General features: G+C 41.8%; 1 protein-coding gene across 1 annotated transcript in view; it reads left to right on the forward strand.

Annotated features, from left to right (window-relative positions):
- Positions 1-22,928, forward strand: part of LOC121854839 — a 142,779-nt gene that overhangs the window by 94,798 nt on the left and 25,053 nt on the right. Inside the window, exon 5 of the mRNA XM_042349638.1 lies at positions 18,054-18,180. Within this exon, the coding sequence (XP_042205572.1) occupies positions 18,054-18,180 (127 nt within the window). The remainder of the gene's footprint in view (positions 1-18,053; positions 18,181-22,928) is intronic.

The following is a 22,928-nucleotide window of genomic DNA, read 5'->3' on the forward strand; positions in this document are numbered from 1 at the left end:
GTACCTGGCTTAGACTTGGGGGAACAAAACGAGTGAATGTATATATATTACTCACAAGCTGGACAACCTGCCTTGATGAAATACACACCGGGGAAATTCAAGTGTATTAGCATATTCAGAACCACCTGCAAGTTATATTAACATAAATCTTTGCACCATTAATAATGATTAACATAGTAAGTAAGTAAACTGTATTTTAGATAAGTGAAATTTTTAATATAATTCTTAGGGATACAAACAATTATATCACTCATGAATGTAAAATCATATTGATGGGGTAATATTGATTTGGAAACGAGATTATATAATGGGGTAAAATATTTGACTTCTATTTAATGGTTGAGTCAAATAGTCATTACTTTCTTAACGTTTGTTTATTGGTAGAGCTAAACAGTTATTGCTTTTTTTTTACTTTTGTATGAATGTTGAGTTAGATAATCATTGTTGTTTTTACTTTTATTTATTGGTAGAGCTAAATAATCATTGTTTTTCAAGCTACCCAACATGTATTTATTGATTAAACAACATTTCCATTCTGTTCCGTCATACCAATCTCTGCCTGTTTACGTTGTCATAATAGTCATGCCAATCTCTGCCTGTTTACGTTGTCATAATAGTCATGCCAATCTCTGCCTGTTTACGTTGTCATAAAATTCATGCCAGTCTCTGCCTGTTTACGTTGTCATAATAGTCATGCCAGTCTCTGCCTGTTTACGTTGTCATAATAGTCATGCCAATCTCTGCCTGTTTACGTTGTCATAATAGTCATGCCAGTCTCTGCCTGTTTACGTTGTCATAATAGTCATGCCAGTCTCTGCCTGTTTACGTTGTCATAATAGTCATGCCAATCTCTGCCTGTTTACGTTGTCATAATAGTCATGCCAGTCTCTGCCTGTTTACGTTGTCATAATAGTCATGCCACTTAAAGTTTGTTCAGTCATAGTGAAAGTTATTGGTGTCTCGCGGCTGACTGAGTGGTCGGTGTTGCCTCGCCTCCTGCCCTGTGTTGTGTCTGGAACTTTTGGAAAGACAATATTCCAGCGCCTTCAGTAGTAGAAGTGTCCCGTGATATAATTAAGAGGAAAGGAGTAAGAAGTAGAAGAATATTGAGACTCAAAATAGTAATACGAATAAGTATATTGGTAATACTACTACAACTACGACTACTACTACAGTACTACTACTACTACTTATTTTTTTAAACATGGCCTCCATCCTCCCCTTATAGCCATACCTTCGCCGCCATTTTATTACCTTAAAATTAAATATCCTAATACGTAAGTCGCTATCCTAGCTATGTTGAGTTAGTTGAGCCGCAGATCTATGCGGCATTCAGTGACTGTAGCCTCATAGTCAATATCTGCAACTGTTGTCGGCTTTAGGGCCGATGCTCTCGTTCCCCTGAGGCAGAGCAAAGCCGTTCTAAGAAGAGAGAAGGCCAGTCGACATCTCATCCAGGCTGTAACATAACTTCTGGGCTGCTGCTTCTGTTCGGAGAGCACCTCCGCGAGTCTGGCATAGAGACACCTTGCACTTGGTCCCATTCCACCAGAGGTTGTGAACACTAGAGGAGTGAAGCTGCCTTGAACAACGTTCTGAATTCTCTCCCCATATGCCCTTATCTAGTCGTTCTCGTGTCTCTTGTGTGCAGCATTAAGAGGTAAGTTACGGTGACATGTGGCCATGGGATCAAAAATCCTGACGTCGAAGAAGGCTTGCTGTCCCCGCGTCCAGAATCCTCGAGCACTGACGTCAACACAGGCTTCGTTGGATGTGTTTGAAGTCCTATGTTGGAAATTCTCACCGTCCAATGGAAGGAGGGTCAGTTCTACCCTGACATCACGGCAGATTTCCTTCAACATATTTGCTGTGAGATACCTTACTTCGTCATGCCTCATGCATATGAAGCCCCCTTTCTTGAACACCATGGCGTGATCGACGTCATAGGAAGAGCCACACACGCATTTGGAGGGCATACCTTCTACTGGCCTACCGTACCTTAGAGCATTGGCATCTGTAAATTCTACTACTACTACTACTACTACTACTACTACTACTACTACTACTACTAATAATAATAATAATAATAATAATAATAATAATAACAATTAGCTATTTCAGATATGATCGTAACTCAAAAATCAATGGGGCAATTATTCAATATTGAAGCATACAAAACCCCGACCCACCATACACCACCCCGACACACCATAAACCACCCCGACACACCATACACCACCCCGACACACCATAAACCACCCCGACACACCAAACCACCCCACACCATCACCACCCCGACACACCATACACACCCCTGACACCTATACACCACCCCGACACACCATAAACCACCCACACCACCACACCCCGACACACAAACCACCCCGACACACCGCCACCACCCCGACACACCATAAACCATACACCCCGACACCATACACCACCCGACGACACACAACACACCACCCCGACTATAAACCACCCCGACACCATACACCACCCCACACCATACACCACCCGACACACCATACACCACCCCGACACACCATACACCACCCCGACACACCGCCACCACCCGACACACCGACACACATAAACCACCCCACACCATACACCACCCCGACACACCTTTTTACCCCGACACACCATACACCACCCCACGACACACACCACCACACCATAACACACCACCTACACCACCCCCGACACACCATACACCACCCCGACACACCATACCACCACACACCATAAGACACACCATACACCACCCTACACCACACCACGACACACTATACACCACCCCACACACCATACACCACCCCCACACCACCATACCCCGACACACCATACACCACCCGACACACCATACACCACACCCCGACACACCATAAACCACCCCGACACACTATACACCACCCCGACACACCATACACCACCCTGACACACCATACACCACCCCGACACACCATAAACCACCCCGACACACCATACACCACCCCGACACACCATACACCACCCCGACACACCATACACCACCACAAATGTCCTTTACCCCATCCCATCAAGATCACAAATAGTATATCTTTTTTTTTTATATATTGATGATAAATTAATGTAGTTAGGAACCTAGAATACCAGCTTAATAAACCTTAGTTGTCTTAGAGGCTCAGTAATACATAACATCACCATCACATTTTGCTCTTTTCAGTTATCACGTACAAGAAGATAGACTCACGTTCTAAGCATATTTTACAGTCCCCCTAAGCGGCAGGGAACAATGATTCATAATTAGACTTGACGTGTGTGCGCTTACCAGAACTCTAATAGGGTAATTATATCCTGCTAAACTTTCAATTGTACTGTGTTGGAATATTCGATACTGCTCTCATGAAAACATAAAAACCAAGATTCATGACACGAAGATTTAGAAAAATCATGTATATATGTAATTGTATACTGTATACATATATAATGACACAAAATAAAAGAAATTGTCCCAAGTATTAATAAAAATTTCGAGAACATGTAGCAGCATAAGTTAGGTCGAGGAACAAAGTTATTCCCCAGTGAGATTTTCGTAACTTTCTGGTTATATGACAAGTTTATCTCCAATTAAAAACTCTCTAGTGTTACGGGTCTTTTGTTTTTCTTCTTCCAGGACATACGAGAAGGAGCAACAGAGACCTTTAGCAGCGAAAATGTCAAGTGGCAACTGATATTTCGTTGAGTCTTCGTAAATGTGATATATGTATGTGTTTTGTTTACCGGTGTAGATTGATTCATTGAAAAGGGAAGAGAGAGTGTGTGTGTGTCATGGATTCATAGTGAGATGTTTTTCTCATTCCTTCCTTGACTTCTCATATTTCCTTCCTCTTGTTCTCCAATTGTTTCCATTCCGTATTCTTCCTTCCCATTTTCTCTTCTCTTTTCCTTCTCCTCAATTCACCCCCCCCTCTTTAATTTTCATTCCTACACACGTCTCAGTCCTCCTCCTCCTCCTCCTCCTCCTCCTCTTCCCCCTCTTACTTCTCAATTTCTCTTTCTCTCTGTCCTTCTTCTCCCTGCTTCCTCGCCCTCCCATTTCCCTCCCCATCGATTAGAAAGAGACAGTGAGGGGAGAGACACCTTCCTCTCACCTGCCGCATCAATCACGCTCTCCCCTCCTACCCGACCTCTGCGTACCTCTGCCTGTACACACACACACACACACCTCTCACTCACTCACTCATATGCACATACACAAACTCAGGTGACTATAAACACACACACACACACACACACACACACACACACAAAACAGATTACATCACACATGGCTAGTTCAATACACACAAACACGCACCAAATACGCCAAACACAGCCTGTCAGGTTCTCAGTCCTTGTGCTAATTTATTTTCGTGAAATCTGCCTGCCGTTCGGATGTGGCTAAAACCATCACCAATTACCTTGTTTTATTTTTCAAACTAATTTTCTCCTCCGTTTTCCATGTAGTTGTTTCTTTACTCTGAATGTTTTTCCTTGTTTTGTCATTGTTTGTGTATAGTGTATGTTGTATGATTTTTTTTTGTACTGTATTTTAACCTACCTACAGGTTTGTGTCTCTTTTTTTCCACTGTTATTTTTTCTATTCTTTCATCGCTTTTTTTATTTTTAATTGTCTTCTCGTAATTATTTCTTTCTTTCTTATCATCTGTGTTTCTTACTGTCACTTTTGTTCATTATTTCCATTTCTATTTGGTTTAACTTTTATATTTTTTTAGAATTCCAGTTTGTTTGTAACTTACCATATTTTCTCAACCCTCCCTACCTCACTACCCTCACCAGGTCACTACTTGCTCTATCTCCTTCCCCTCCCCACCTCTTTCTCCCTCCCACCTCCTTCCCACCTCCTTCCTCCTTCCCCTTCCCACCTCCTTCCCCTTCCTACCTTCTTTTCCTTATCCCCTTCCTTTTCTCACCTCCTTCCTTTCCTCATTCCCCACCTTTCATCACCTCCTCCTCCTCCTCCTCTGTCCACCTCCTCTCCTCCTCCTCCCCTCTCCCCCTCCTCCTCCCCTCTCCTTCTCCTCCTCCCGTCTCTAAGTTCTCTCCTTTCCTCCTCCTCCCCTTTCCTTCTCCTCCCCTCTCCTCCTCTTCACTATATCCGTGGGATCGCTGTTAGCCGTCACAGTCTTGGCATCATTAGTCATACTCTGGAAGGGGTCAGGACGCCATGGGTTTGTGAGGTGGAGGGAGGAGGAGCTTCTGGTCCGGGAAAGGGGAAGGGTTATCAGGAAGGTTAAGGGGAGGAGGAGGAATGACTAGTTCCAAGGGTCTGGAATTAAGGGTAGTGAACTGAGGGTCGAGGTGGGCACTAAGCAATAGTTTTCTTTTTACTCCTTCATATTTTCCTTGAAAATTTCTTGTGGCGTCTTGAATGGGCGAAGGATTGCTCGCGCGCGCCCGTATGTATGGGGGGGACGGCAGTAATTAGGAATCTAAATGTTAATCGATTTGCGGATCGTGTTCCGGGGTAATGGTTAGCCAGTGCAGTTGGCGAGTTGTCCGGTCTTCTCGGACTATTCCTTGACACTGGGTCATGCAACTCGTTAACTCAGGGTGTGGTTGTTGTGTTGGCGATAGCTTCTACGTCTTAAGCAAATTCACGCCGAGGTGGCCCTTGGGCCGGCCTTCCTCGTTACACGAGGGGCAACCATTATTTTATTATTATGTTTGTGGGTGGATGTTTGTGTGGGTGTGTGTGGGTGTAGGTGTGTGGGGATGGATGTTTGTGTGGGGATGTATATGTGTGTGTATGGGGTAATGCGAAGGTGTAAATCTGTTTATATGTAATACAAGAGTATAGGACAAATTAGCGTGAGTGGGTTAGTGAATGATTGGGTGGAGTTTATGGTTGGGGGAAATATGTACAGTCAACAGCAGAAGTTCGTTCCAACCCAATTGCATGGTATGGGGCTGTTGATCTGGTAACACTGTAAGCTGTTTACGAGTGGGTGAAGGTTCGATATGTATATACATTTTTGGCATGTGTGTTCCCACCTTGAAATATGTATGGGCGAGGGCTGGGGGAGGAAGACTCTCAGCCAAACGCGGTATAACATGTCCACCAACCTAACGTAAAAGTAAACAGTTTACCTCTCCGAGACTCGTTATTTTGTATGATCATGAAGAATGATGAAACTCTGCCATAAAATAAGAAAAAACACTATGATTAATAATTTTGTTGTACCTTAATTAAATAGGAAAAATTAATAACACAGAAACGTTCCCTATTATTACTCTTGATAATAGATTGTTGTGTCGTGTGTGGGTGTGTGTGTGTGTGTGTGTGTGTGTGTGTATGTGTGTTGCTCAATAGTTCTCAAGTTGATGTTATTCAAGTTGCAAATGATCGTTATAAAAGATGGCTAAATCGTTTGCTTAACATCACAACAGCCATCAACACTTAGCAGACAAACTTATAATATAATAATCTCTAGAAGGTTCGATACTCCCCAGACCTTCACTTATAGCAATACGGTATCCTCAATGTTTATCCCTTACTAATTCCATAAATACTTGGACAGTTCATGGAAATTCAGATTTTTTTTCCTTGAGTGAAAGATAAAAATCATCACCATTTTTTTTAATGTTATATTTTGTGGCAGCGATTCATTTAAATGTGAAGAGTAAGTTGTTAGAGCGTGTGATAGGAACTCTGCCGGAGCTTTAGGCGACCTTCCCGAGTTTCTTCACCGCCTTAATGGTCCTGGATGTAACACCATTATATACACCGGTGCTGTGTGATGATGGTCAGTATGGCCCATGATGTCTCCTTACATTAGTGGTTCTTGTTGTGCCGGAGACGAGGGAAGACCGTAACTAGCCCATAGTTTGGTCTTGTATAACGTTCAGGGTAATTTAGTGAGAACTAGATTGTCCTCTCTCCTGAAAGATCCTCATTGTGAGGTAAACGAGGCGAGACCTTACCTGGTGTGAGGTTCGTACAGGTGTGTGTGTGTGTGATGAAGGTGGTCGTGTTGCATGTTCCTCTAGTATTACATTTCCACAGGTGGATTCATAGCGGGAGCCTGACATTTTACCCAGTGTTACCAGGTGATGACCGGGTATGAACTGCACGCCAAACAGGAGGTCGGGAGTGTTCGTTTACAGCTGTATAAGACAGATATCAAAGGTATTAGATATTTCACCCCAAGTTGAAGAGGGAACCTGGCCGAGAATTCTGTATTGTAAAACATCTAAAACAAATATTGCTGTTGTTGTGTTCAGTAGTATTGGTGACCGCCCTCCCCCCGTTAACACTGTGCACCATGGCTCACACCTGCAGCTGCTGACCGGGATAGAGAAGTCGGAACTCACAACAAGGTGGAGTCAGTCGGCATGGTGTGGGTGTATCCTAATGCTAATGTGTTATTAAATAATTTCATGCTGAGGGTACACAGTAGGTGTTCGTGTGTGAGTGTTTTCATTTAGTCTTTTGTTTTGTCAGCTTAGTGTAGTGTCAGGTTAAAGAGAGTTGGTATAATAACATTAATATAACAACATCAAAACAATCTGTAGACAAAAATGATGGTGGTTTAGTTTGTGTACAGTACCTTGACAACTGATTCTTCCTCCTTTATTTTGCATTGTTTTTATGATTTTTTAGCATTTGACAATAAAGTCATTGCCATACATTTGCCATAGTACACTCAGTGCCATACATTTGCCATAGTACACTCAGTGCCATACATTTGCCATAGTACACTCAGTGCCATACATTTGCCATAGTACACTCAGTGCCATACATTTGCCATAGTACACTCAGTGCCGAACATTTGCCATAGTACACTCAGTGCCATACATTTGACATATATTCCATCTCTGTTATACACTACAGAGCAATAGATGGCTCCAGAGTTTAGATGGAATTATATCATAAAATTGGAAATCGTTTCGAAAATTGGCCGAACTGAGGCCCGGTTGGTGATGTTAATGGACTTGCAGAAGTTTGTGTACTATTTCTAATGTACAGTATATGTGTGTGTGTGTGTGTGTGTGTGTGTGTGTGTGTGTGTGTGTGTGTGTGTGTGTGTGTAGGGCAAGACTTTAAGCAGAAATTAATATACTGTACTAAGATTATCTGTATACACAAAGTTATTTATATGAAAGTAAACATAAAGGGAAGAATAATGAAGTACAGATAAACATATAATGAGATATAAATAATTCGATATATAGAGAGAATGACCTTAATGTGTGAGAAAAAGAGAGAGATAAACATTGATATTAAAGAAACCAATAAATGGGATTACATGGAAGATAACGAAGTTGGGCAATAAGCATTCCTCTTGTCAGGTCAAGTTTACACGTGATGGTAACTGGTGTTTGGGACGTTCATAATGAATATTACAAGTATTCATTAACATACATAGTAGATGCTGGTAGCCTAGCTTACCGCCCCTCGCGCTCTCAGCTGACAGTACCTTAGTTAGGGAGGTAAGAACGCACCCAGTTATTACAACACTAATTTCCCCTTCTTAATAGTGCTATTTATGTAAACACACTCACATATATACGATTTCATATGTATTCATTCAGTCATACACACACACACATTATACACACGTACATACAGATTTATATATAGTCACCTATTTTTATGGACACACACACACACACACACACACACACACACACACACACACACACACACACACACACACACACACACACACACACACTAGACCATAGATTTAAGACATAAGTCCATTATACCCCCAAACACCAATACCTATTAAGACCTTTCATGGTCATAACTCACTCCACTACTGTCACCAATATGAAGATACTGAACGATACTAGAGATTGCAAGTCCTTTACATAACATTCCCCTCACCAATGATGTGTGGGGAGAGGAGAGGAGAGGAGAGGAGAGGAGAGGAGAGGCGAGGAGAGGAGAGGAGAGGAGAGGAGAGGAGAGGAGATCACTTAACCATGGTCACTACACTCCTTAGGACTACTGTATATTTTGATTATGACGCTGTGCCAGAGTATTTACGTTACTCTGGCCCTCGTTGCTTTATACTGTAACTCCCTGTGTTTGTTTGCTAAGGCTAATGACATTTTTTATAATCCCTTGAGTACGATAGCATTAACCCCTTGAGTACGAGGACTTTCCAGTCATCTTACTCAAGGGGTTAGGCCTAGTGTCATCATTCTCCAAAATTAAGGTCATGGTATTCAAAGGGTTATGTTATCTTACTCAAGGGGTTAAGGATATCATACTCAAGGGGTTAAGGATATCGTACTCAAGGGGTTAAGGCCATCGTACTCAAGGGGTTAAGGTCATCGTACTCAAGGGGTTAAGGCCATCGTACTCAAGGGGTTAAGGTCATCGTACTCAAGGGGTTAAGGTCATCGTACTCAAGGGGTTAAGGCCATCGTACTCAAGGGGTTAAGGTCATCGTACTCAAGGGGTTAAGGCCATCGTACTCAAGGGGTTAAGGCCATCGTACTCAAGGGGTTAAGGTCATCGTACTCAAGGGGTTAAGGTCATCGTACTCAAGGGGTTAAGGCTATCGTACTCAAGGGGTAGTAGTGTTGATAATTGATAATTCGTGAGAAATGATAATGATGTGATGATCCGTGAAAATGATGAGTGTCTCGTGGTGATGATAAGTGTGTTACGATAATAAGTGTGTCGTGGTGATGATAAGTGTATTGTGATAATAAGTGTGTCGTGGTCTGTATGTGTGTCATGGTAATAAGTGTGTCGTGATGATCTTAAGTGTGTCATGATAATAAGTGTGTCGTGATGATCTTAAGTGTGTCATGGTAATAAGTGTGTCGTGATGATGATCTTAAGTGTGTCATAGTAATAAGTGTGTCGTGATGATCTTAAGTGTGTCATGGTAATAAGTGTGTCGTTACGATCTTAAGTGTGTCATGGTAATAAGTGTGTCGTGATGATGATCTTAAGTGTGTCATGGTAATAAGTGTGTCGTGATGATCTTAAGTGTGTCATGGTAATAAGTGTGGCGTGATGATGATCTTAAGTGTGTCATGGTAGTAAGTGTGTCGTGATGATCTTAAGTGTGTCATGGTAATAAGTGTGTCGTGATGATCTTAAGTGTGTCATGGAAATAAGTGTGTCGTGATGATGATCTTAAGTCTGTCATGGTAATAAGTGTGTCGTGATGATCTTAAGTGTGTCATGGTAATAAGTGTGTCGTGATGATCTTAAGTGTGTCATGGTAATAAGTGTGTCGTGGTGATGATCTTAGATGTGTCATGGTAATAAGTGTGTCGTGATGATCTTAAGTGTGTCATGGTAATAAGTGTGTCGTGATGATCTTAAGTGTGTCATGATAGTAACTGGAGCTTATTAATGGCCTTATCGCTACACACTCAGGGAAGTCATGGTTCACGGGACCCTCTGAGGTGAATCGTTAATCCTTTATAATAATTTATGTTTATATGTTGTCATGGTAACCTTTCATTATTTATTTATTCTAGTATTTTATATTTGTTTTCCCTTTTCGAATTGATTTATTGAATATTCCCTTTTTTACGTATGTGTGTGTGTGTGTGTGTGTGTGTGTGTCGACTGATTTGTACACATATTGCTGGGAGGAGATTTACAGTACACTTAAGATTACCTTCTGTTACAACATAACTACCTAACGACCAATTAACTATCTCTATACAGGATACACCCAAGTACTGAACGATTAATATTGTGTATTAAATAAACTTACGTAATTTTCCAATGTGTTTACTTATATACAAGTATTTATTGGTTTGCTTTAATACATCTCACGTGATCACAGCAATTGTCCACAATGCCTTCGGTACATGAGGTGACAGCGTGGCCGGTATTGAACTCTATAGTCTTTCACTGTAACTGAGTCGACTTGGGTCCCTCAATACTCAGTGGACGGCCGTTGAACTCGAACCGGAGAGTGTTGAGTCAAGAGTCAAGAGTTCTAACCACTTGGCAGCCACACCCCATAGCACATCTATAAATCCATGTATCACTCACACACTCACACACACACACACTATACAGCCACTTCTAGCCTTGTAAGTCACAAAAATCTTACTACCAACACACACACACTATTACTGCCTCGCTGTTATCAAGCTACACTCCCCAAGTGCAGTGTTGCTGGCTAATTCTGTATTCCATATCACATGACCAATTACCGAACGTGGGCACAGTCCACCATTGTTGGCAGTCTCCACCTGAGTCAATACGGCCCACCAGATTATAGCACTAGAGTCGTAGCTTCACCCGTAACGCGTTTGACTAGCTCGTTCACAGACAGTAACTACATAGGGAAGATGATTCATGACGATTGTATTGGTTTGACTCTGGATATTTCTGAGACTTTAGATTTTAGATGAATCTTATATATTCATCCATCTTTAAGTGATGTGCTGATGCCTGTATAAGGTATGAACATGGTAATGGTTAAAAGTATCTTATTTACTGGGTGTGAGACCATAGGATTATATACTGTACGTTACTGTACGTCAAAACACAGCTTGTTTGTGATGATGAAGAGTCCTTGTCTCGGCCTGTGGTATGTGGCGCCAAGCTCTAAGAATGATGAGTATATTCTTGTGTGCCGTCACAGAGACACACACATGGGCTTGATGTGTTGCATTCACTAACTCATTCAGGACTCCGGTATTAATCAATGAGATATACGTGGGTCAAACAGTAGAGATAGGAGAATAATTCTTTGTATTGACACGACAGTTTCACAAACTATCCTTGCTGTGATTTATTTTTAGAGTTAAGACTGAACTGGTGTTAACGATCCCTCAATGTCCAATATTTTGTTTCAAATATATTAAGTCAAATTATCTTCGTGTTTTTACAAGACGGGAAGGGTGTTATGTTTTAATGACGGGTAATAGCTTCAAGATACGAGCATTTATGAGAGAGAGAGAGGTCAAGTGGAACACACAGCCGAGGTCACGAGAGAAGGTCGGGTGGTGCACCGGAGAGGTCATGCCCCAGGATGGTCTTGTGTTAGAATATTGTTCAAGTATTGAATATCGATCGTTATCCTTCCTCGTATCATTTTTCGTCACTCTTCTTTGTTTTTCCTTCACTCTCCCCGTCTCCTCCTACGTCATTCCCTCTTTCACCAGTTATCAGTCGTTCCCTCTCACTAGCGACCAGGAACCCCGACACACTTTTATCTTGTGTCTCCCTTTCTGTCCCCTTCCATCGTTCATCACCCTCCCATTTATCCACTCTTCCCCTATTTATCTTTCCAGAATCTAAAGACATATATACTTGTTAACTATTAATATATAACGAGGAGCGAACACTGTCCACCGGCCTGCACGGGGCAGATTGCAGAAATAAGCCCTCGAATAAAATCCACAAAAAAACAGTCTTGGATCATTACTCCGGTTCTTTAAGTTAGTGTAACAAATTTATTGACAAAGCTTGGAGTACAGTTTGCCTATTCTGAGTAATTCAATCAGGTCTTGACACTGAGGGTGGTATCACTTCTCAATGCCACGCAGGACAGAGGTTCATACACAGAAATACATCATATTTATTAGCAGTATATATAGGTCAGAGTCATGTGGGTGATGTCACTGTTCACTGCCATGCAGGACAGTGGTTCATATACATTGGACGTCATATTCTAATTGAAGACTAATCAGTGTGGGCTAGCAAATATGGGATAAACAGCAAGAATGTCCTCAAGCACCCCCGATTCAATGTAGTAATTACAAAGTTCATGATACAATAAGTCGGGTGGCCTGAAGTCTTTGACAGTTTCACATTCAATAATATAATGTTCAAGTGTATGCTTTAAAGGTTTATCACAAAGTTTACATGCTGAGTGTTCCGGTATGGGTACAGCGTTACTAACTTGCCAGATGTGTCTGTATCCTAGCCTAATTCTGGCCACGACTACATCAGATTGTCTGGTTCTGTCCTTATGCTGGCCATACCGGTACCTCTTGTCACAAAATTTGTCATATTTACTAATGCTACAACTGCCAGGTCTCTCTGCATTTCTCAGTTCTTCTAGATCAGGGTTCACGATTCTGCCTTGAATGTTTTTAAGTACAGCATTGGACAGGCCAAGGTCACGGTCAACATTTTCTTTCTTACATGCCTCATTGACCAGTCTATCAGCACGGTCATGATACCTAATTCCAACATGGGAAGGAATCCACACAAATTCGATACGAGATTTGTTCTTGTTGGCAGTTATCACATTTCTTTTAATATCACATGCAACTTTAGACATAGAGCCTGACGGGCTGTTCATTGATTTCAAAGCACTTTGAGAGTCTCAGAATATCACCCCACCTCCATTTTCTTTAAGTTAGTCTGCAGCTAAGTAGATTCCAGTTAGTTCAGTTTGAGTTGTGCTGGCCCAGTTGTTCAGCCTTTGCTTGTTTGACACTATCATCTCTTTTTCTTTGTATATTACAATTGTTCTATCTGTGTTTGTCTGCACAGAACCATCAGTAAAAGCATAACATTCACTTGATTTAATACTCTCTATGTGTCTGTTAATAGTTTCTAGTGTGACACATCTCATCACATCGGTGTTTAACATTTGCTTACTACCAACAGGAGTGTAATTAATAGGAACTGATAAATCCAGCCAAGGAGGAATGGCATTAATGGGTTCGTTTCCGGCGAGCAGAAATGGGATGACGAACCATTATAACAAATCGATATTTGTTACTATGTATTTATATTGTCAGCGTTTTTTGTTGTTGCATTTATTATTATTATTATTATTATTATTATTATTATTATTATTATTATTATTATTTGTCCCAAGCCGTCGCTGGCACTAACGTACTGGGCGCCCTCTTGTGTACCGTGACAGTCGAAGCACAGGGCATCTAAGGCGCCTAAAACAGAAACCAGACTCTTACAGCTGATGCATGAGTGAAAACCCGTGAGAGGGTCATTGATTGCCTTAGTGAGTTGGTGAAGGGTGAATAAGTGTACATAAGAGTCTTTCTACACTCTACAGGATCATCTGTTTAGAGCAGCGTGTTGTAAGTCCTTAATAATGCCAAGTACCAGGCCTGTCTGTAGCAGGAGAGGAGGGGAAGATATTTGACGGTTGGGGTCCTGTTGGAAGGGTAGGAAGAAGAGGAGAAGGTCTGAGGACATGCCAGAGCTGCACTTTTTTTATTTTTTTATTTTTTTTTATTGGCCACTCCCCTACATCCTTGTGTAAGGTGAAGCGCAGAAGTGTTTACAGCGCCCAACAGGGAAGCATGCTAAGTTCATGCTTGCCTTTATGTCTCATGAGTTAAGGGCGTAGAAGCTTGAATCTTCCCTCGGAGCCAGGGTCAGGAGGAGGTCAGGAGTGGTTAAGAGGGGTCAGGGCAAGGCACTAGTCATTCACACACACACACGCACGTGTCCTTTGTACATAGTGATGATGTTAATGTGTACGTAAATAGTGTGACTGTTATCTCTCTCTCTCTCTCTCTCTCTCTCTCTCTCTCTCTCTCTCTCTCTCTCTCTCTCTCTACTTATCTACAGACTACCTTAAAGAAAATGGAGGTGGGGTGATATTCTGTGACTCCCAAAGTGCTTTGAAATCAATGAACAGACCGCCAGGCTCTATGTCTAAAGTCGTTTGTGATATTAAAAGAAATGTGATAACTGCTAAGAAGAACAACTTTCGTATTAAATTTGTGTGGATTCCGTCCCATGTTGGTATCAGGTATCATGACCGTGCTGATAGACTGGCCAATGAGGCATGTAACAAAGAAAATGTTGACCTTGACCTTGGCCTGTCCAATGCTGTGCTTAAAACCATTTAAGTCAAAATCATGAACTCTGATCTAGAAGAGCTGAGAAATGCAGAGAGATCTGGCAGTTGTAGCCTTAGTAAATATGACAAATTTTGTGATAATAGGTACCGGTATGACCAGCATGAGGACAGAACCAGACAATGTGATGTAGTCGTGGCCAGAATTAGGCTAGGATACAGACACATCTGGCAAGTTACTAACGCTGTACCCATACCGGAACACTCAGCATGTAAACTTTGTGATAAACCTTTAAAGCATACACTTGAACACTATATTATTGAATGTGACACTGTCAAAGACTTCAGGCCACCTGGCTTATCGTATCATGAACTATGTAATTATTACATTGAATAAGGAGTGCTGTCTATCCTAAATTTGCTAGCCCACACTGATTATTCCTCAAATAGTATCTGACTTCTGATGTATATGAACCACTATCCTGCGTGGCAGTGAGAAGTGATAGCACCCTCAGTGTCAAGACCTGACTGAATTACTCAGAATAAGCAAACTGTACTCCAAGCTTTGTCCATAAATTTGTTAACCGTTAACTCTCTCCCTCACACACACTCACACAGTAAAATTCACAGTTACTTCTATTATTTATCCATTATTTCCCTCAACATTTCCCCTCCCTCACCTCCTCTAAATTCCTACACTATCCTTCGTCTTAACCACTAACCCCTTAATTTTTACTCTATCCCTCACCTACCACACGTCCCTTCGCCTCTCCCAACCTCTCTCACCTCTCGCACATCATGTAAGCTCTCTCACTATCCCCCACCTTCCTTCACCTGTCATACCTCTCGCCACTCACACCTACCTCTCACACCTCTCCTCAACCTCTCACACCTCTCCTCAACCTCTCACACCTCTCCATCCCATCTTCCTTCACCTCTCATGCCACACCACTTGCATCTTCCCTCCCTTCTCACGCCTCCCTCTCCACCCTTCTAACCTCAACTCTTATCATAGTCTTATTTGTCTCAACGAACAACTTGCTCTCCACTTTTCCTCCAATTTATAGCTTTATCGTTGTTGTCTTCACTTCCTTTCTTTTCTTATGCTTTTTTGTTATCATTGTCGTTTATTACTTTTTTCTTTCCTCATTAGCTGTTCTTCCCTTCCCCCTAATTATCTCCCCTTTTCCCCTTCTCCTCTAATGTCTCCCTCTTTCTCCCCTTCCTCTCCTCACCCCACTCCCTACCTTGTGCTATCCTAGATTAACCTAACCCAACCATTTTAATATAACAGGCATAATATTTACGATTCTAGAAATGTTTTATCTGGTTTTAAGTTAGATTTAGTTGGTTCATGTTGCTTGAAACATAATTGGTCTGACAGTTTCGTGTTCGTGGTATTTTTTATAACACTGACTCCTCACTTCTTCCCCCGTGTGTGTGTGAAGTTGTCAACAACAGTCTCCCGCCACCACAAAGTCATTTACTGTACTTTCATATTCAGAGGAAATTTTTATGATCACAGTTTCTCATCAGCGTGAATAATAAAGAAAATTTTCCCTCAACATTTTTGGAGAAATTTATTACTTCATCACATAATCTTTAATTTACCTCCCGAAGGCAAACCGGATTTCGTGTTATTTATAATACTCTGTTATAATATTTCCAGGTTATTAAGAAGCATAACTAATCATTTTCTCACCTGTAATAATAGGTGGAATTTATGACCCATTTATGTGAGGGAATTGGGTAATTTATCAAGAAAATATATACAGGTGTGTTTTATGTGGATGTCTTAATTATGGTAAACAAGAGAATACTATAAATGTTGTGTTTTAAGAATATTGTCGACGCTGTTAGGGGCGGCGTGGATATAGTACACTGTATACTCAGCAGTCGATGCACAAAGAGGCGCTATATACCCAACGGCCTTCTCTGCCTCAAAAGTAACAGATTTACAGATTGCCCCGGAGGGGGCTAGTTTATTGGGCACCCCCTTACATCCTGTGCAAGGTGAAGCACAGAAGCGTTTACAGTGCCCAACTGGGAAGCATGTTCAGTTCATGCTTGCCTTTATGACTCATGCATTAAGGGCGTGGAAGCCTGAAGGGTCATAGGTTTTGTCAGCAAGTTACATAAAGTGACGGAATGATGAGTGTGTGTGTGGGAAATTCGGTACATCAGGTATCCCATTTGCAGCTAGATGACCTGGAGATGCCCGGGGTGACAAACCAGTGACTCTTAGGACAGGAATGAGTAGTATATACAGTACACTCAGCCACCGCAACGCTTCTTATGGAGACTAAGATAATTTACAACTGTGGTTAATGTCTAGAAATATCTTACCTCAGGTCTCTCAGTTCTCTCTGGATTAGATTAACTGAAGATTATAACGATAATTACAACAAGATTATTATGTTTTAAGATGATTACTATTAACATGTTATATTTTAAGATGCTTATTATTAACATGTTATATTTTAAGGTAATTATTATTATTATTAACTTGTTATATTTTAAGATGCTTATTATTAACATGTTATATTTTAAGGTAATTATTATTATTATTAACATGTTATATTTTAAGATTATTAAGATTATTAAGAATAAAATTATTTCCTATTATTCCAGGTTTATGTAAATGTTAAGGACGAGATGATAGGATAATTACCCTTTAACGTGATACAAAGGTACTAATTTTCTAATAATACTTGACTAATTACCCCCTTCTTCACAAATTATTCACAGTTGCCTAATTATACCCTATGAAAATATTAACCTATTGGATTAATTTTATTCAATAAGTTATTCATGGTTTAATTATCCCCTGTGGTTATATCCCATGACTAATTACATATAATGGGTTAATTACCTCATGGGTTAATTAGACCAGTCGATTTAATTCGTCCTGGATTAATTATAATATGTAGTAATTAAACCACACGGTATCCTTACACAAAGGGGAATAAGTACATGTTATTACAAACTCACACCGTCCTAATTAATTAAATTACCTAGACAGATTATACCACAAGGATTAATTACACCACCTAAGAGAAATTTCCTCCCGTGTATGTTGTTGTATGCCAGGGATTAATTATACTGTATGGTTAAGTAATAATTCAAGAGTAGATAATTTAACATGGATTAATTCTCTCTCTCTCTTACTATACTAATCTTGTCAGTAAAGTAATTAATTAAACTTTCTCCTACAGCGCCGATTATTCATACATTATTGTTTAGTAAATTAATTCCCGTAGATTAATTGTATCTCTCTATCTCTTACAGCTCCCGCCTCTGACATGTCGATGACGTACTCCAAGCCGAGTGAGGAGCGGGTGATCGTGTCGTGCCGGGCAGGAGGAATCTTCCCCAAGCCTAACATAGACATCTTCAGAAGTACCTCCGCCTCCAGGTGAGAGAGTGTGAGGAAGAGGGTTGGGGGGGGGGTGGTGGGGTAGAAGAAGGAAGGGTGGAGGAAGAAGAAGGGGAGGATGGAGAGGTGGGGTAGAGAAAAGAAGAGGGAGAAGAAGGGAAGAAAGGAAAAGATGGATGGGGAAGGGGGGATAAGTGAGGACTAGGAAGAAGGGAAAGGAAAGGAGAGAAACTATGGGAATAGAAGAAGGGGAGGAAGAGAGAAGAGGAATTAGACTGAAAAAAAGGTGAGGGAGGGAGGGAGGAAAAGGTGGTTTCGACTCGGGTATAAGGTGGAAGGTGTGTAGAGATGAAGAGAAGTGATGAAGGGAGTAAGAGGATGAAAACAGATAATGAGTGGATGATACAGTAGTGATCGGAGAGAGAGAGAGAGAGAGAGAGAGAGAGAGAGAGAGAGAGAGAACTACAATAACATAGAGAACAGGAAAAGTAAACAAGACAAGTGATGATTGGCGGAAGAAATTTCAACAATAGAAAGGAAGAAAATTGGAGAAAAAAAATTGGTTTAGAAATATGGAAAATAAATGTGATGGGAGATATTAGAGGTAAGTCGACAGGAGGCAGCAGAAGCAGAAGAAGAAATGATGAATAAGTTGGTAAATAATGTGAAGGGAATAAAGAGATGCAAAAATGATGTCAAAGTATTTTTACTCTGTCACTTTGTTTAAACTTTATCAAAACAGATTAAAAAAAATAGGAGACAGAGTGACGGAATAAGAGAGAAATACTGAACAATTAATGAGAAATAGAATGAAGGGAAAGAGAGTTGGCGTGAAGGTGTGTTACTCCGGGAATGACCAGCAGGTATCGGCCAGGTATTTCACGGCCCTTAATCCACCATACTTAAGATGTGGTGCAGATAGAGACCACCACCCACCTTTTTGCTCCACCCCACCCCACTTCACCATGGCCACCACCACTGGCACCGGCACCAGCACCCGGCACCAGCACCAGCACCGGCACCAGCACCAGCACCAACACCACCTGCCACCACCACTGCCACTGCCACCGCCGCCACCACTTATACCGCCACCACCACCACCACCACCACCGCCACTACCACCACCGCCACCCGCCACCACCACCGCCACTACCACCATCACCATCGCCACCACCACCACCACCACCACCACCACCACCACCACCACAGCCGCCACCACCGCCACCGCCACACGCCATCCACCACCATGCCACCATCACCACCATCACCACCATTTCTTGAGGATTACTGACCGGTAATTGGCGGTGACATGGTGTGGAGTAGGGATGGGGGTGATAATGGGGAGGAGTGGGGGCCAACAATGCGAGGATTGATATGGGGGTGGGGTTTATGTCGAGGGTGGTGTGAGAACAGGGGCTGAAGTAAGTTGGTGTGACGGAGATTCTACTAGCGACTGGAAGGAGGGGCAAGAAGAATTAAACGACTTTGTAATTTGTGAATGGATTGCTGACTGATGATAGAATATAGTATATAGCATAGTGTATATACTGTACAGTGTTTTGTTAGATACATTTGTAATTATCCACGATATATGAGTTTGTGTTTATAAATATCTGTACGCCCAGTCAGTAGTACAACCATTTCATTGGTTTAGTTGTTGATATATACAAAAGATTACACACACACACACACACACACACACACACACACACACACACACACACACACACACACACACATATATGAGGGATTATGAGATCACGAATATAAAAACAATCCTTTGGACCCATTGCTTACTGATATCTTGATACAAAAAGAAATATCAATATTTACATAACATTAATATTAACAAAAGCTTGATGCAATATCATACCCAAACACACACACACATACAATGAGACATCACAATACACCGATATACAAAGTATTTTAAACACTTAAAAGTACAGAGAAACAAAGAATACACACGTGTAGCGACATCATGAGTATACTCGTGATAAATACTAGGAATATACACCTCGTGTTATACAGATCAACTAGCAATACACGTACACACAGCAAACCGAGAAATACTAAAGAGAGAATTTCACCGAAGAACAAATTGCTGTTAACACAAGTTATAATTGTTCCAGGGAGTCCAGTTGTTATGACTCGGTTATACACTTTTCCTCCTACTAGTTTTATGCATCAGCGAAAGTTAAATTGGCTCAAGTGTAGGGAGGCAGCGCCGGTGTGTGTACAGTAAACAAGGACCCGAATTCCATTATCAATGTTTGGTGTGTGCGTGGTGGGTAGGTGAGTGTGTAGGGTGGTGAGGAAGTGGTAGAGTGTGTGTGTGTGTGTGTGCGTGGTGGGTAGGTGAGTGTGTGGTAGAAGTGTGTGTGTGTGTGTGTGTGTGCGTGGTGGGTAGGTGAGTGTGTAGGGTGGTGAGGAAGTGGTAGAGTGTGTGTGTGTGTGTGTGCGTGGTGGGTAGGTGAGTGTGTAGGGTGGTGAGGAAGTGGTAGAGTGTGTGTGTGTGTGTGTGTGTGTGTGCGTGGTGAGTAGGTAGTGTGTAGGGTGGTGAGGAGGTGGTAGAGTGTGTGTGTGTGTGTGTGTGTGTGTGCGTGGTGGGTAGGTGAGGTGTGTAGGGTGGGTGAGGAAGTGGTGAGTGTGTGTGTGTGTGTGTGTGTGTGTGTGTGTGTGCGTAGTGGGTAGGTGAGTGTGTAGGGTGGTGAGGAGAGTGGTAGGGGTGTGTGTATGTGTGTGCGTGTGGTGGGTAGGTGAGTGTGTGGGGTGGTGAGGGAGGTGGTGGGGGAGTGTGTGTGTGTATGTGTGTGTGTGTGTGTGTGTGCGTGGTGGGTAGGTGAGTGTGTAGGGTGGTGAGGAAGTGGTAGAGTGTGTGTATGTTTGTAATAATAATAATGATAATAATAATTAGCGGTTTATTGAAAGGACATGGCAACCAAAAGGCTGTAAATATACAGTTACTTGATTGGGGAATGGGTCACTTGATTCATAAATAATATACAAGTAACATAAGTGATGCAAATATTAGTATGTGTGTGTGTGTGTGTGTGTGTGTGTGTGGGTGTGTGTGTGTGTGTGTGTGTGTGTGTGTTGGAGGGTGGGAGGTGATGGTGCGCGTTAGGGAGCGGCAACACTAGAGTACATTTTGCCCAGGCAAAATGTACTCTAGTGTGGCCGCACCCTTAGGGGATGGAGTTGAGAGAGTGTGTGCGTGTGTGGCCAAGATACTGTATTGTGTACGTGACAAAGAATGTAATTACAGGTATTTGTGAGCTAGGGTTAGTGTTCGTTGTTATGTACATTGTAAATGATTGTCAATATTGGCTAAAAGACCCGTTATTTATTATTTGTGTAATTAAAGAACAGTATTTATGTGGTTGGTTATTGTTTTAGTATTGTATTGTAAAGTTCAGAGTTATTTACAAGATAATTTTTGGAAGATTTCGTTAATTTTTGTTGTTTGTTGTTAGTTTACCATAAGTAGCAAGAAAGAATAATAAGCAAGCGGGGAGGAGTTGGTGTGCTCTGGCCAACTTAGCCCTCGATTAATAACTTGTAGCCAAATGTTCAAAAGGTTGTTGGGAAAATGCAATAAAATCCTAAACTAACTTCATGAAAAAATACCTGTCGGGAAAAAAAAAAATTCGATAATTTGAGTGAGAAATGATTCTTAATTCTTTTAGAGAGATTCCGAATGAGATGGTTAAGATTTTTGTGTATAATTGTGCAAATATTCAATAATTTATGTGTCAGGTAGTAGTAGTAGTTTCCCGGTGTGACATAGATTACTTATAATGACGCTGACACGAGAGGCATTAAACAAAAAATAATAATAATTGTGAAAAGAGGAGGAAACAAACGGTGAGCAATACATACAAGTTACAGAAACTACAGAAGGCTGGCTGGTGTTAACCTAATGCAGATGTGGTGCGCGTGGACGGCGCCAGATGGGTGGTGGCTAGGATGGTGCAGCAGCTCTGCTCCCCCACACTGGTAGCTGGAGACATAATGAAGACCAGAGGGAGTGGAGAGAGCCAGTATACCGAGTGCCTCTTGAAATGTGATTTATAGCAGCACTTTGACACTGTCATCTGGACGACCCTCCAAGTCCACATTTCACACAAGGTCATGAAATACTGGCCACGACCATTGTTTATCACTGGATACTGTCCCACTCTAGTCTCCATTCTTTTTCGAATTGAAGTTATCACTTTCTCATCAGTTGTGGATTGAAAATTATCAAGGAATGATTATAATCGATCCTTGCACTGGTTTCTTGGCGGATAGGGTTGAGAGGAAGGAGGTGAAAAAGGAGTGGACATGTAAGCCCCAGGCAGCTGCAGTAGTGAGCACCAGGTGACGCCCATACTCCATGGTAGTGGGCGGTGAGGTGTGTGCCTGTGTGTGTATCAGGTGGGGGGGAGCCGTAGCTTTGTGTGTTCTTTATGAGTCTTCTATCTATGGTTGGCCTGAAAATATTTAGAGTGAAAGGTTTAACAGAGAATTTTATCTCATTTTTAATTGTTAATATACTAATGTAATTAATAACCTAACTACGTGTTTAAAAGACCCAAGTTGTTGAAATACAGTAAAAACAGTATAACTTAACGAAAGGTGGTGGTTCTGTGAGAGGGAGTGACAGGTGATGCTGTGTGAGAGGGGGGTGACAGTGATGCCTTGTGAGGGGGAGTGAAAGTGATGCTGTGTGAGGGGGAGTGACAGTGATGCTGTGTGAGAGGGGTGACAGGTGATGCCTTATGAGGGGGAGTGAGAGTGACGCT

This window comes from Homarus americanus, unplaced genomic scaffold (genome assembly GCF_018991925.1).
Source record: "Homarus americanus isolate GMGI-L3 unplaced genomic scaffold, GMGI_Hamer_2.0 scaffold43731, whole genome shotgun sequence".
NCBI lineage: Eukaryota > Metazoa > Arthropoda > Malacostraca > Decapoda > Nephropidae > Homarus > Homarus americanus.